At 46.8% G+C, this 16,499-nt stretch overlaps 1 protein-coding gene across 1 annotated transcript; it reads left to right on the top strand.

Moving 5' to 3' along the window:
* The first annotated feature begins 12,439 nt into the window (after positions 1 to 12,439).
* CUNH8orf33 (chromosome unknown C8orf33 homolog) lies at positions 12,440 to 14,440 on the top strand. The gene is made up of 5 exons (XM_040736245.1): positions 12,440 to 12,581; positions 12,665 to 12,955; positions 13,110 to 13,194; positions 13,331 to 13,477; positions 13,931 to 14,440. The coding sequence occupies exons 1-5, from the start codon at positions 12,576 to 12,578 to the stop codon at positions 14,068 to 14,070; spliced, it is 669 nt and encodes a 222-aa protein (XP_040592179.1). The 5' UTR covers positions 12,440 to 12,575; the 3' UTR covers positions 14,071 to 14,440.
* Positions 14,441 to 16,499: the final 2,059 nt, after the last annotated feature.

A 16,499-nucleotide genomic window follows, 5' to 3' on the forward strand; every position in this document is an offset into this window, starting at 1 on the left:
CATCTTCTGTTCACACCCAGCAAATACTGTTGGCTCTATCTAAAAATACAACAAAACATAAAATAAAAATTAATCTTTACTATATATACTTATAACATCATATGTTGTATATAATATTTAATGCATCATATTAAAATATAGTCATATTCGGGCTGGAGAGATGGCTCAGAGGTTAAGAGCACTGGCTGCTCTTCCAGAGGTCCTGAGTTCAATTCCCAGCAACCACATGGTGGCTCACAACCATCTGTAGTGAGATCTGGTGCCCTCTTCTGGTATGCAGACATACATGGAGGCAGGATGTTGTATTCATAATAAATAATTCTTTAAAAAAATATAGTCATATTCATATAATGATAAACATTAATATAAAACATAATACAGTTATATAAATAAAATATTTAAATATAAAACAAAAAGCACCCAAGCCCAGGGTCTCCCTCCCTTTCTGTCATGTAAGAAAGGAAATAGCACAGGTACACACAGATTTGATGTGGTAGTTGGAGAACAGCTTACTGGAGTCAGCTCTCTTCCCCCTGGTGGCTTTCAGGGATCAAACTCAGGTCATTAGGCGTGGTGGCAAGAGCCCTTACCCACTAAGTCATCTCATCTGACCAGCTGTATTATACTGTCACACACTTATTCCTGTTTTCTTCTCTAGAATGCAGTCTTTTGTGTGGTCTGTGTCAGCTTATGGAATTTAGACACTTCTCCTGGCTCCCCACTGATCCTGCTGGAGAGTCCTTACCCGTTCTATTGTCTCCTATAATGTCTTGGCTATTTTTATTCATTTATGTTGAGGAAAGTAACCGTACACGGAGTATGAATATTGATGGTCAATTTACTACAGAAAACCACTCACAAGAGAAACCGATAACCAGATTGGCGCTCTGAGAAATCCAGCCTCAGCCGCACTCTGAGACCCCACACACACCTTCCATGTACCTGTGACCGTGCCCGTGGTCAGTGCTACAGGTACCTAGAATCTCTCCCTACATATTTATTTATTTATTTATTCATTTATTTTGGTTTTTAGAGACAGGCTTTCTCTGTGTAGCTTTGGAGCCTGTCCTTGAACTCACAGAGATCTGCCTGCCTTTGCCTCCCGAGTGCTGGGATTAACTGTGTGTGCCACCACCACCTGGCTGACTTGTTTCATCTTTAATGATTTACTTAGGTGAAATTCACATATAAACCATTCTACAGAAGACACAGCAGTGGTACTGAGCACATTCAGGGTTGTGCAACCAACAATTACCTAGTCTTCTCTCTTCTCTTCTTCCTCCCTCCCTCTCTCCCTCTCTTTTGAGATAGGGTGTTACTTTGTAGTCTTAGCTGGCCGGGAACTCATTATGTAGACCTCTTTGGCCTCAAACTCAGAGATCTGCCTGTCTGCTCCACCTCTGTCTTGGTGCTAGGATTAATGGTGTATTGCTACATGCGGCCAGCTTTACTTGTAAAACATTTCTACCACTCCAAAGTAAAAGCGTCACTGACGTATAGTTGTACGTGTTTCTCTAGTCCCGGCTACTTGAAGGAGGAGGGCCACTTAAGCTTAGAGTTAGTAGAGGTTAGCACTGGTAGGCACGTAGCTAAACCCTGAACTAATCCCTCTCCCCTTTCCCCACAAAAGGGTGAGGAATCTATTCCCATTTCTTTCTGCCTCCAGTGACCAACAACCATCAATCTATGTCTCTGTTCCTGACAATGATCAATCTATGTCTCTATGGATTTACCCATTCTGTACTTTTAAGAGACTCAGACATTTGTGTATATCAGACCTACAGCCATCCATTCATCGTTCTATTTAATAAGTTGGTCTGTTTACAGTTTTTTGTGAACATCATGTATATATACAGATTCTCTGACTTATGATGAGGTTACATTATTGGCATGACTAAGTATCTTTTCTCGTAATTGCAGTTTATCTACCAGGTGAACTTGGCATACACCCCAAACCCTACAGGACAAAGCTGTTAAGACTGTCAGTGGCACATGATAAATACTTAGATTGTTTCTTAACTAAGTTAGACATCTTAACAGTTTTTATTTTGCTTTATGTATATTGGTGTAAAGGTGTCAGATCCCTTGGAACTGGAGTTAGACAGCTGTGAGCTGCCATGTGGTTGCTGGGAATTGAACCCAGATCTTCTGGTAGAGCAGTGTTAACTCTTAACCCCTGAGCCATCTCTCCAGCCCTCTATTAATAGTTTGCCTTTTTTTTTTTTTTTTAACAAAGGTTAGGTACATTTTGGTGGGGCCACCATGTTGAAGAGATCTGCATCAATTACAAATTTTCTGAATATTATTTTCTAAGGGAAGCTGGGTTTTGTCAAATGGTTTATTTGCATAATCTAAGTTAACCATGGCTTTCACACTTTGTATTTATTTGTAAGTTATACTGGTGGGTTTCTTGTTAAACTATCCTTCCATTCTTGCCTTAAATCCTGTATGGTCATGGAGTATACTTTGAATATACTACTTAGTTTGGCTTGCCATTATTTTGTTGAGTTTGCATTTCTAACCATAAAGGGTACTAGCTTGTAAGTTTTTATTTCCTTTAAAAAATGATGCAGGGGATTGAATCCAGGGTCCTGTGCATACTAGTTATGAGATTTACCACTGAGCTATAGCATTTAAAACATGTTTGACGCTGGGCGGTGGTGGCACACGCCTTTAATCCCAGCACTCGGGAGGCAGAGGCAGGCAGAGCTCTGTGAGTTCGAGGCTGGGCTGGACCAATAGCCTCCAAAACAATACAGAGAAACCCTGTCTCGTAAAAACCAAAAAAAAACAAAAAAAACAACAACAAAAAAAAACATGAACGCATAAGCCAAAAATACAGTACTTATCATATAATTACTTTTACCAGAATTCTGTCATCTTAACCCCCTTCAGCATTTCTTAGAGAAAAGGTATATTCATGACAATCCCTCCACAAAATATTGTTTATCTGGGAATGTCTTAAACTCTCCTCCATTCTGTGCCTTTGTTGCTAACAGATTTCTAGGGTGACAAGGCTATTGACACTTTAAATATGTCTTACTACTATGGTCTTTTGAGCTCCATAACTCTCTTGAATATTTGGCTGTTAACCAATTTACCCCTTTTGGGATATTGGTGTTCCCTTGCAGCCTAGTTGAACCTCAAACTTGCAGGATCCTCTAGCCTCTACTGGGATTACAAATGCAAGCCAACATGCCCCACCATAATGTGGAAACTGCTAATTACCTTCTCTCTCATCAAGTTCAAATTCTTTGTCTTCCATCAATTTAACTATAATGGAACTTTGTGTGGATTTCTTTAAATTTATCCTACTGAGTTTGTTGGGCCTGGATCTATAAACTGAGGTATTTCATCAAATTTGGGATATTTTTAACCCTTATTATGCATATTTTTATTCCTCCCTCTTCTCTTTCTTGGGTCCACAGAATACATGCTGGTGTACCTGATGGTGCTCTACAGGTCCATTAAACTCTCCTCACTTTTTGAACTTTTCTCTTGTTCCTCAGAGTGGACAATCTACCACCTGAAGCTGCAAGTTCCTCATTCTTTCTCCTCCCTGATCAACCACTGTTGAAATGCTTTAGTTAATTTTCATTTCATTTCATTGTACTTTTGGGTATTAGATTTTACACTAGGTTCATTAAAAAAAAATGGCACACGCCTTTAATCCCAGCACTTGGGAGGCAGAGGCAGGTGGATCTCTGTGAGTTCAAGGCCAGCCTGGTCTACAAAGCGAGTTCCAGGACAGCCTCCAAGACAATACAGAGAAACCCTGTCTCGAAAAAAAAAAAAAAAACAAACAAACAAAAAACAAAACACAAAACAAAAAAAATGTACTCTTTATTGATAGTCTCTTCATTAACAATTTTTCTCTTGGTTCCTTTAATCTTTGCTCATGGCTTCATTTATTTCTTTGAGTGCACTTAAGGCAGTTACTTAAAGTCTCTATTTATTAAGTCTAATATCTAGGTTTTCCCAAGGATATTTCACAGGGTTTTGGTTTTTTTGCCTTTGAATTGCTAGTTAGATTTTTGTACAGTGTGATGTTGCAATTCTGCCAATAAGTCTCCTCTTTCAAGGTTTACTGTTTGTTTTCGTTTTTTTTTTTTTTTTTTTTTTTTTGAGACAGGGTCTCACTGTACAGTCTTGGCTGACCTAGAGTAACTGTGTAGACCAGGCTGGCCTCGAACTCACAGACACCTGCCTGCCTCTGCCTCCTGAGTGTAAGATTAAATGCCTATGTCACCATCGACCCTTTGATGTCAGTAACAATGATTTCTTGGTTCTTGTGCAAGCTAGAGATGTGCTGGAGCTGAAGCTTACAGTCCTCATGGGTCATTTCTGGGCTCCTGCCCTATGCTGGGCATGTGTGTGACTTCCTAAATTCTCCAATTGTGCCTCTGAATTCTCTCGTTTCTTCCAAGAAAGCATCTTCCCAGCTAGATTGTTGGTAGCTGACTATATATTAACTATAAATAATAAACCAGGTAGTTTCCTTTAGAGTTATGATGTTTTAGGGGGCGGTGGTGGTGCACATATTTAATCCCAGCACTTGGGAGGCAGAGGCAGGTGGATCTTTGAATTGAAGCCCAGTCTGGTGTACAAAGCGAGTTCCAGGACAGCCAGGGCTACGGAGAGAAACCCTGCCTGGAAAAACAAAAAGAGTGACAAGAACAAAAAAGAATTACAATGTTTATGAACTATTTTCATGTCCTAAGTTGAGTTAGGTAGAACAGAGCTAATTGTCTTGTACTAGTCTTTTCAAAGAAGTCCAGACAGGATAGAGCCAGGAACTTCTGAGTAAGATCTGGTCTCAGCCTGGCCATGCAGGTTTCCCCGCTGTCAGGGTAACAAGCAGGAAGGATGGGGGCACTGGCGGGTCAGATCAGAACAGACTCCGCTCCTCTGCGGTCGCCTCACCCCCCAGTTACTATTTCATTGCTTGCTGCAAGCCTGTGACAATCTTCTAGATTTCTGATGAAGGTGGCTCTGACAGTCTCTAATTCATTTAACGGTTTGTCGTGCATCAGGTCCTTACAGATGTCTACCTTGACAATTTGTTCCACAGAGGCGTACAGATTTTTTCCTTAGGGTTATTTATGTTTATGGCTGTTTTGCCTGCACACATATGTGTACACCATGTAAACTAGTGCCTGTGGAAGTTGGAAGAGGGCTTTGGATGTCCTGGAACTGGAGTTATGGGTGGTTGTGAGCCACCGTGTGAGTGCTGCGAACTGAAGCCAAGTCCTCTGCAAGAACAGCGAGTGTTCTTAAGTGCTGAGCCATCTCCCTAGGTCCCAAGAGTGGTTTTTGGAATATGTGTCAAAGCAAAAACAGAAACAAAACCAAAACAGAACATGAGTATCAGCAAAGGCCCCACTCACTCCAGAATACTGTTGTCTTTCTTTCTTTCTTTCTTTGTTTTTGTTTTTTCCCCTTGAGACAGGGTTTTTCTGTGCAGCCTTGGCTGTCCTAGAACTTACTGTGTAAATCAGGCTGGCCTTGAACTCAGAGAGAGATTTACCCACCTCGCCACCACTGCCCAGACGGGTGTTGTATTTCTTATCCTTCTCTGCTTAACACTCTCAGCAAAGACCTCTTGGCTGTCTACTTAGCATCAGTGAGGTCGGCAGGTCTGTTCTCAGAGCGACTTCTGGGACCTTCTCACACCTTCTTCCCTCCACTCCTCCCATTTACGACACAGTCTGTTTTCTACATGGTCTGCGCCATCCCTACCCTGAGCCTAATCATCCTTTTTTGCATTGATTCTGGCTGGGGTGTTTGTGCATGGCCCCAGACCTTAGCACGACTGACTCCATGACAGAAGTACCACTGAGGCTGTAAAACTCAGCACACAGAGACCACCTGCTATAACTAAAACAAAGGCCTAATCCATCAAAGTCCATATAGTTCTGGAAAAGTCTTGAAAGCACTAACCTTGCCTTTTAGCTTCTGTAGTTCTGCTTCTGGATAACTGCTCTTGTTAACTGAAGTATGTCAACCCAGAACATTATTTTTTGTGCTTAAAAGCTCACCCTGAGAAAGGATTGGGCTAACAAAGACTTCCTATTGGCTTAAATTCATGTCTGAGCCGTCTTCTCTGGTACATACCCCACAACAGTGTTCCCTTAAAAAAACATCTGCTATCTGACTAGAGCAAGGGAAGCGAATGCTGAGGAGTCACCCTGCTTACTGCTTACACAGGTGACCTGGGGAGGGCTCTGAGTGGGGACAACAGGGTGAGGTGCACGTAACCAGGAGAAGGTAAGGCAGTCAAGGCACAAAACTGTTGCCAACCTGGGCATGGGGTCAGACAGCCAAATGTCCTACTCAGGGTCCAAGGGGCTTTGAGATCCAGCCTTGGCCCCTGGAGCACATGCATGAAGCACAACGCAGAAGACTCCGTAAAGGCAGGCTTAGGATGATGTGGCCATCATCATTCCAGAGTGAGGACAGCAGTGGGAGCCAGTTCCAGTACCTGGCCTCCTGATGGTGAGGGAGGATGATGGCAGAGGGGCTTGTGCGGCAGGAGTTCAAGATGGCCCTGGGGCCGAGGGCGTCACCCCTCTCTCTCCTTGGGGTGCACTCTGAGGCTGGGACCTGAAGACCAGAGAAGACACAGTAAAGTGTACACAGGACCCGGCACCAGGGATTCATCATCCTAGAACACAGACTCCTCCTCTCCCTTAGACTGGAGGTATGAAGACTAGGTATGCTGATCCCCAAAGCTGAGTGAGGCCCTGGTGCCTGCCAAGCCTCCCACTGAAGTCCTAACATAAAGAGGGGAACAGCCCTGACAAAGCCTTCTCTCCCCTGGCTCCCGACACACAATCCTGTGGAGTTTACTGGGCAAGACCACCTACGGCAAGGGAGCAGCAGCCCTAAGCATCTACACAGTCCTGGGCAGCAGATACTGTGGATACAACAGCCATCAGGCTCCGTGCTTACCAGTCTTAGCAGTCCAGCTTGAGACGGGTGTGGCAGCAATCACGATGGGAACCCGTTTCTACCCTCCTTGAACCCCCCCCCGCTGTGACGCCATCCGTTTGTCCAGCCTCTCACCTTTCCTTCCTGTTGCTGTCCCAGGGCTCAGTTCTGTACCTATTTTAAATTCCTTAGAGATTTTATCTGGCACCACAGAAGCAAACCCCTGCGAAGCCCCTTACACTTGGGCTCACCTTCAGTCTTTACTACTCTCTCTGGGCGGAAGACAGGACACTCCTACCTAGAGGCACAGGAGCTCTTCACATACATGAGCTGCTAATCGCCCTCAGCTCCTCTCTACTCAGACCTTGCTCCAGGCGGCCAGGAGGCACCACTGCATTCCAACACGCCCCATCTTCGGAGTAGGAAAAAGGCAGGAAAAGTTGGTTCTCAACCTTCGTGATGCTAAGACTCTTTAATACAGTTCCTCACAATGTAGTGACTCTTAGCCATAAAATGACTGCACTGCTACTTCAGAACTGTAATTCTGCTATGACGTCTTTATGAATTGTAATGTAAATATCTGATATGCAAAGGGGTCCAGACCCACAGGTTGAGAACCACTGCTCTAGCAGATAATGCATGCCTTAAATCCCAGCGCTTAGGAAGCAAAGATAGGTGGATCCTTGAGTTTGAAGCCAGCCAGCAAGTTCCAAGATGGCAAGGGTTATACAGAGAAACCCTGTCTGGGGTATGTGTGTAAACAAACGAATGAATGAATAAACAAATAGTGTTTCCTGCTTACCAACTACATGGCTTTGCTTCTTGGGGTGACAGAGCAAGGAACACTGTCCTTTCACTGGAGTAAAGGATCATAGTAAATGCATCGGTGAGGCAGGGCAGCAGAGGCGTCATAGACGGGGCGTTTTAACTAGGTAGTAAAGCAGCTCTCAAAGAGCAGGCGACCTAAAGATGAAGAAGGGAAAGAGGTAGGTGTGAAGGAAGCGGGGAGTGTAGACGCGTGCAAGGAAGGTTCCAGAAGCCGTGACATGGCCAGGGTGGACAGAGAAACCAGGAAGTAGAGCGCACTGCACTAGGCCCCACCGGCCTGCATTGCGAGATGCAGCGCAGGTCTATAGGGCTGCGGGTGCTTAGAGGGCAACACAGGTGCACCCCACCCTGCACACACCCTGTTAGGACAACGAGCTGGGTCAAGGGGCTCTTCCTCCTGCTGCCCCGGGAAGAGGGGTGCTTTGTTCGGCTTTGGGAGGAAAGAAAGCTGGGGGGGACATCAGGAGGCGCCACCTGTCACCTGTGGGGTGGAGGTGGTCTAGAAAGGGCTGAGCAATGGCTTCTCTGGCTAGTCCCCAGATGTGCAGCCGCATTAGGAACCTCCAGGAATTACGGGCTGCTCTTGTCAGAACTCGGCAAAGAAATATAAACCTCTGTAGCAGCCACAAGGCTTGCCAATGGCTTGAATAAGCTCGGAAACAATATTTCCTGGTTAAAGGCTGAGCTAACTGGAAGACCAATGTCACACTGACTCTCCACACCCCCTCCCCGCCCCTCTTAAAAGCCGCCTAACAGCTACGAAATTCTTTCTTGGAACCGGCTCCACCGATCCACCGCCGCTGGGCATCCCGGACAGAACGCCGGGAGTGGAGCTACACCCGGGCTTGTTCCTCTCTACCGGCGACTGAGTTCCCAAGCCCGGAGCACCTTCGCCGCACACCTGTCAGCCCCTCCTCGTCCCAGCTCCATCACAATCCCTCCCACGCCGCCTCTGCCCCTGTTCGCACCAGCCCCGCCCTGTGCAGCAGAGTCTGCATCCCCGCCACGCTGGGGACACCAGATGACGGCGGTCCCCAAGCGGAGGCTTCCCTAGTGAACTCACCGGGGGCTCGCGCTGGCCACCGTGCAAGCCCAATTCAGCCGCCACCAACCCTCCAAAACCCCGCCCCACTTCCGGCCCGCGGCCCCGTCCCACGCTTCTACGCAAGGCTGCTCTAGGCCCAAGGAATTCTGGCGACTCGATGGTTCAAAGCTATACCCTGTGAACTCCCGCATCCCTTGCTTGTGAAAGCGGCTGTAAGGGACCCGAGCACACACGAGGTAGCAACTCAGTAAGAGAATACTACCAAAAGCATAGCAAGAACTAAATATACCGGGATAAGGGGAGATTTTAAGAGTTGGAACAGGTTGTAGCTTGATTTAAAAAGTAACACGGTTGGGGGGTGTAGTTCAGTGGCCGAGAGATTCCATGTCTCACACTGGTGAATGAAAAGTAAACACATAAGAACGAATGAACAATTTGGCAGGTGAGTGGAAGAAAAATTCCTTAATTAGGTAGTTTATTTTTGTAGGGGTGTTCATAGAACATTTACAAGAATTAATTATATGCTCGTTTTTATGGGCATATTAGACAAAAAATTATTACTACACAAGGTGTTCACACACAAAAAGCCCCTGTTGTAATTTCAGAAATACTGAGTAGATAACCTTATAAAAATTACCTGGGAAATCGCAGACTATAAAGTGAAGAACAGTAAACAAGGGGGTTGGAGAATAGCTCGGCAGTTAAGGACACTGGCTGCTCTCCCAGGGCACTGGGGCTTAATTCCTAGCATCCGAAAGACTGACTGCTCACAACTGCCTGTAAATCCAATCCCAGCAGAGGTGAAGTCCTCTGGCTTCCCTGGGCACCAGGCACACAAATCCTAAACAGACACACATGCATACAAGACACCCATGCACATAACATAAAAAAAAATTAAAAACGTAAACACTTAGGCTGGTGGGCATGGTGTCTCACTCCTTTAATCCCAGCACTCAGGAGTTAGAGGCAGGTGGATCTCTGTGAGTTTGAGGCAGTCTGGTCTACAGAGTGAGCTCCAGACAGCCAGAGGCTGTTACACAGAGAAACCCTGGAAACCCTGTGTCAAAAACAAACAAACAAACCAAACAAAGGAAACACTCATTCTCAAATGTGTACTCAAGAGGAAAAATTTTTTTGTTAATAAAGACAAGTATATTTACCCTAAACGAGTATTTTTTGACTAACAACAAACAAATACACACAGAGACACTCTCAGTGCATGCTCTTATGTGTGTGTGTGTGTGTGTGTATTGCGCTTTGGATGGAACTCAGTTGTTAGAATGTTTGCCCAGCAGGCACAAAGCCTTGTCTTGGTTAGATCCCCAGCAATTCATAAACTCACCTGTAATCCTAGCATTAATGAGGTGGAGGCAGGAGGATCAAAAAGGGATCAGAAGTTCAAGGCTATCCTTAGCTACATGGTGAGTTTAAGGCCAGCCTAGGACGTGAAACCCTATTTCAAATCATCAGTCAGAGGCTGATGAACTAACTCTGTAGGTAAAGTGCAGACACGAGGACCTGAGGTGGATCCCCAGAACCCATGTAAAAGCGGGGTTTAATGACACGCTTGTAATCTCATCCTAGGAGGGGTAGAGAGAGACCAGTGCACCTGAGGCTTGTGGGCAAGCCAACGTAGTCTAATTGGTTAGCCTACATCCCGCTGAGACACCCTGCCTCAAAAAGCACGGTGGATGGTGTGAGAAGCTCAGTGGGTGAAGGCACCTGCCACCATGTAAGAGGACTCGAGTGAACCCTGCGATCCCCACGTTGGAGAAAACTGACTCCCTAAACATCCTACGTGTGTACCATGGTATATATGAGTACACATGCGCACATTTATACATACACTCATAAATTAACTGATGCAATGAAGGATGTAATTTTATTTTATTTTATTTTTATTTTTTATTTTTTTGGTTTTTCGAGACAGGGTTTCTCTGTGGCTTTGGAGGCTGTCCTGGAACTCGCTTGGTAGTCCAGGCTGGTCTCGAACTCACAGAGATCCGCCTGCCTCTGCCTCCCGAGTGCTGGGATTAAAGGCGTGCGCCACCAACGCCCGGCTGAAGAATGTAATTTTAAAGAAGAGTAAAAATGTAGTTTGTGGTGGTTTGAAAGAAAATGGCCCCCAAAGGGAGTGGCACCATTAGGAGATATGGCCTTGTTGGGGGAAGTGTGTCACTGTGGGGAGAGTCTCTCTTGCTCAAGCTTCCCTCAGTGTGAGTCAGTCAACTTCCTGTTGCCTGAAAGATGTAGCACTCTCAGCTCCAGTACCACATCTGCCTACATGATGTCACGCTCCCTGTCATGGTAATAATGGACTGAACCCCTGAAACTGTAAGCGAGCCAGCTCAGTCAAATGTTTTCATTTAAAGAGTTGCCATGTGCCAGCAGCGGCAGTGGTGGCGCACGCCTTTAATCCCAGCACTCGGGAGGCAGAGGCAGGCGCATCTCTGTGAGTTCGAGGACAGCCTGGTCTACAGAGCGAGTTCCAGGACAGCATCCAAAGACAGAGAAACCCTGTCTCGAAAAACAAAACAAAACAAAAAGAGTTGCCATGGTTATGGTGTCTCTTCACAGCAATAAAAAACCCTAAGACATAGTTATACATTAAAACAAAAACATTTTTATACAGCTGGCAAGGCCCTTTCTGTTTTCACAAACCTTTTGTTTTCCTCCAGAACCTCATAAGCCTCCTCCTCCCATCCTGTCAGGGGTTCTGAGGAAAATGCCATACAACAGTAGTTACGGGCTGTTCCTCAAGATTTGAAAAGAAGGTACCAATAATCCAGTGCCTTGTAGAATCGAAGCTCACAGTGCTAAGGGACTAAGACGTGGTTTGTTCTGGAGCCATTTTGAGTGACCATGGCCCAGGAACACAGATTTAGGTTGTCCTAAGATCCATGTTCCAATGTGGAAACAGGTTTTACAAGGTCTTGGATTTATGGAAGAGAGTCATAAATCAAGGCAAATTTACACTGGTAGGAACTCCAGAGAGAAAGTTACAATGAGATGGGGAAGCATTTCTATGGGCCCAAGATGTTATTGAAGCTTTGGGGTTGGTGGAAGTTAGTGGTCTGCTAAGTAAACAGATTCTAAAAGGTTTGTATCTATTTATTTCACAACAAGATGTTAGTTCTGACAGAGATCTTCTAGAAGTAGTCCAAGATAAGGTGGTTAGCCACTAGCCCTTCAACATCCCATATTACTGCAGTGTTGTAAGTCAATCTCTGCGCACACAGCTTCTTTTTTATTTTTACAATTGTATGTATATGAGTTTTGCGCGCATGTACGTCAGCGCACCACATTCGGGCCTGGTGCCCTAGGAGGTGGTGAGCCTCCACGTGGGTGCTGGGAATCGAAGCCGGGTCCTATGCAACTTCAAGAAGTGCTTTTAACTACTGAGCCGACTCTCCAGCCCCTCCCCGTGGCGCCCCGCCCCTCCCTGCCCCGCCCCACTTCTGGGCGCTCTGCCCCGCCCCGGGAGGAGGGAGGGCTGTTCCATCCCTATCTCACCGCGTATCCGTCTGCGTTCTCAGAGATGCACTCGGCTGGGTTCTCCGAAGCCTCCACGTTCGTCCCTGCGCTCTCTGCCCGGATCCTCCCAGAGCTGCGCGCCCAGATCCCCAGAGTGCTTCCCGCCCCTTCTGAGCGCTTGCCCCAGCCACACCGCCGGCTGGATCCGCGGCGTCTTCTGCGGAACTCTCGGTCGTAGACGCGTTTCCGGAGGACTGAGATCAGTGTCAGCTACGACTTCCGGTCACCGCTCCGGCGCATGGCGGTGAGCTTTGGGGGAAAGCGTTTGTGTAGCGAGGCTCTGGGTGTGGGGCCCCTGCGAATTTCCTCCTGTCCCACGTTTTCCAGGAGTTAGAGCGTCCTGCTCGGGAGGCTCCAGCAGCCTCAAGCCGGAGAACTCAACGCGCTCCGCGCAGACCTCGGCTCCCCCGCCCGGCTTCCGGTGCCTCAGATCCGCCCCTTCTGGGTTTAGCGCAACCTGCTTGCGACTCTGCCACCAGAGCACATCCCGTGAGCAACACTGTATCGATGAAGCAAAAGAAGAAGAAAACCCCGAACAGGGTCTCTGCGACAAATAGAGACGAAAAGATCTCGGAGAAACCTGTGGTAGACGAAGCTCCCCCCAGCGCTGAAGCCCAGGTAAGGGCGGGGTTCCCTGTGAGCTTTCTGGGTGCTAGCTCGTCCTCCTGCGAGTGTGGTCTTAGGTGTGCGGGATTAAGGCACTGAAGGGATGGGACTGGCTGGGGTCTGCGGGGTCCTGATGCCCGTGACAGCCACGATCTTTCCATCACAGGCGGAGCAGCTGGCGAGGGAGCTGGCCTGGTGTGTGGAGCAGCTGGAGCTGGGTCTCAAGACGCAGAGACCCACCCCGAAGCAGAGTGAGAGCCCCTTCTTTGTAGCTAGGGAAATGTAAATGGTGACCGTGCTGTAGCCTGATGGTACTGCCAGGGGATGGAATTGTTGCTTTTGTAGGGAGTGTGTGTGAAGTTACCGGCTCCTTATTTTTATCCGCAGAAGAGCAGGCTGTAGGGGCAATCCGAACCTTGCGCAGTGAAAAAACTCCCTTGCCCCGGAAGAGACAGCTGATGCGATCCTTGTTTGGGGACTACAGGGCTCAAATGGACGCCGAATGGCAGGAAGCCCTGAGGGCTCTCAGGACTGGTGAGGAACTGGGGGGTGATTGACTCAGTTTATCTGCTTCAAGGAGGTAGGGCTCAGCTCGGGCAAGGGTGGTGTGGGAGGGAGTGGGCTCAGGGGAAAAGCCTAAGCAGGGAGAATGTGTACCTCTCTGGGGCATCGGTCCTGGAAGAAGGAGGACCCAGGTCCTCACCTCGTTCAGCTTTTGGGGTGGGAAAAACCAGCTCATCTGTCTAGGCCTTGGTTCACTCCACTGACCACAAAGCCAGGTACCAGTTGGGAATGTAGTTCTTGGAACTAAATAACCTGGGTTCAAATCCTGCATCCGTTATTTAGATCTTAACATTTTGGCTAGTTTCTGAATCTCATCAGGGAATGACAATATCGACATTATAGGAACATCGTGTGGACAATCCTAACTGTGTGGACATTGTTAACTGTTACTCAGTTCTGACTCTCTGCCCCCTCTTCCCACAGCTACCCATTCAGCCCGGGTACAGCTTGTAGGTGAGACAGCCAGAAGGAAGAGTGGAAAGGTCTACAGGCTTCGTCCAGCAGGAAGAACCAAGGCCACTGTGGACTTTACTGATGAAGAATTTCAGTTCAATTTCTTTTAGATTCTCCTGCATTCTGGACTAGTCATCCTCCTCCATGGTGGTGTGGCCATGTGTCTGGAATATAGGATCTTTTTAGGAATTCTCTCGGCAGAAGTGGGATTGGTTTGTCCCTAACTTGGTGTGGACACGAAGCAGCTGGCCGGAGTGAGACTGTTCTGTGAGAACTCAAGGAAATGTTCCTCCCGTCAGAAGAGTGGTGCTTTAGGGAACTCCTCTGTGATAAGCCCGAGTGTTAGTGGGTTGTAGAAAGAATGGAACTCCAGTCTCTGGAGTAGCTGTTGGTGGTAAGTAACTGAAGAAGCTGTGTGATTGTACTATACACGGGGCCACTTTTGAAAGGATCACCCTAATAAATATTTTTTTAAAGAAATAGGTGATGAGTGGAGGCGTGTGATGTCTGTGGTAGAGGGAGTGAGGTGAGGCAGGGGCTGCCTGTACTTGGTACAGCTCTGACGGTTAGGCCTTTGTCCGTGTTGTCTTTTTTCTGAGGAGGTTATCGTCTTCAGAGAGCCAGTGTGGTCTCCATCAGGCCATGTTTTGTTCTTTGGAGCCAAGGAGCTACTTGCCTTAACTTGAATTGAGTAGTAGCAGACGGTGTCTTTTTTTTTAACCTTTATTTATTTGTATGAATGTGCATGTGTGTGGGTATATATGAGCATGCTACGCACACGTGTGTAGATCAGAGGGTTAACTGTCAGGGATTAATCTCAGTCTCTAGATTTGGTGGCAGTTGCCTTTACTCTCTAGCCATTTTGCCAGCCCACACACTGCCTCTTTGGGGGTTGACATCAGTACTGATTCTCTGCTCTGAGTTGAGATTTTCAGGTGAGCCAGGAATCTTCACACCAGTGTAATCTGCTGGTGTTGCCCAAAGTCAAATGCTTGACTAAATATAATTTGGAGTCCAATATAATTTATTGTCTGTATGAGTATTCTGTGGGCAGTTCAAACTCAGCATGTTACAGAATACCTAATTAGGCCCTGGGTCTCCCTTCTGACTAGTGGTATTTACTGCCTTGTCTAGTTGGTTGTTAGCCAGAAACCTATGTCATTCTTTTTGTTTGTTTGTTTGTTTTTGTTTTTTCAAGACAGGTTTTCTCTGTGGCTTTAGAGGCTGTCCTGGAACTCACTCTGTAGACCAGGCTGGCCTCGAACTCACAGAGATCCGCCTGCCTCTGCCTGCCGAGTGCTGGGATTAAAGGCGTGCGCCACTAATGCCCGGCTCCTATGTCATTCTTGATTTCTCTCTTTTTCCAGCACTATGTATTCAATACTTATTGTTATGGTAGGTTAGGGTTAGGTGACAGGATTAGTGTGTTAGGGTTTAGAGTTTGAGTTAGGGTTGGAGGACTAGATGGGTTAAGGTGTTAAGGTTAGCTGAGGGTTAGGGGTTCTGGTCTGGTTCTGAGGTTAGGGTTATTGTTAGGATTTATTTTTGTTTTTTTTTTGTTTTTTGGCTTTTCGAGACAGGGTTTCTCTGTAGCTTTGGAGGCTGTCCTGGAACTCACTTTTTAGACCAGGCTGGCCTCGAACTCACAGAGATCCACCTGCCTCTGCCTCCCGAGTGCTGGGATTAAAGGCGTGCGCCACCAACGCCCGGCTTGTTAGGATTTATTTTTAAAAAATCTGTGTGTCTTTCCTCCTACTGGGTTGCCTTGTCCAGCCTTAATAGGAGAGGAGGTGCCTAGTCTTGCTGCAACTTGATATGCCATGACTGACTGATATATGCACGGGAGGCCTGCCCTTTTCTGAAGAGAAAGGCGGAGGACTGGGAGTAAGGAAGAAGAGAGATTGAGGGGGAGGGACTAGGAGAGGAGAAAGGGAAGGGATATGATTGGGCTGGAAAAAAATTAATTAGAAAAGAATCTGTTCCTGTCAAGATAATCTTAGTATTGTATATTAGTTAATTTTTTTTGTTGTTGTTGTTTTTTGAGTTAGGGTTTCTCTGTATTGCTTTGGAACCTGTCCTGGAACTCTGCACTGTAGACCAGGCTGGCCTTGAACTCACAGAGATCCATTCGCCTGTCTCTGTCTCCGGAGTCCTGGGATTAAAGGCGTGCTCCTCCTCCTCCTCTTCCTCTTCCTCCTCTTCCTTCACCACCACCACCCTTGTTTTGTTTTTTGAGACAGGGTTTCTCTGTGTAGACAGGGCTGGCCTCAAACTCAGAGAGCTGTCTGCCTCTGCCTCCCCAGTGCTGGGATTAAAGGTGTGTGTCACCACCACTTGGCTGTCATCTGTTCTTTTGTTCAGATGCCATGGAGACCCCACTGGATGGACTGTTTTTTTGTTTGTTTTTGTTTTTCGTTTTTTCAAGACAGGGTTTCTCCAAGGCTTTTGGAGGCTGTCCTGGAACTAGCTCTTGTAGACCAGGCTGGTCTCGAACTCACAGAGATCCACCTGCCTCTGCCTGCTGAGTTCTGGGATTAAA

This window comes from Mesocricetus auratus, unplaced genomic scaffold, assembly GCF_017639785.1.
Source record: "Mesocricetus auratus isolate SY011 unplaced genomic scaffold, BCM_Maur_2.0 Super-Scaffold_100055, whole genome shotgun sequence".
Taxonomy (NCBI): Eukaryota; Metazoa; Chordata; class Mammalia; order Rodentia; family Cricetidae; genus Mesocricetus; species Mesocricetus auratus.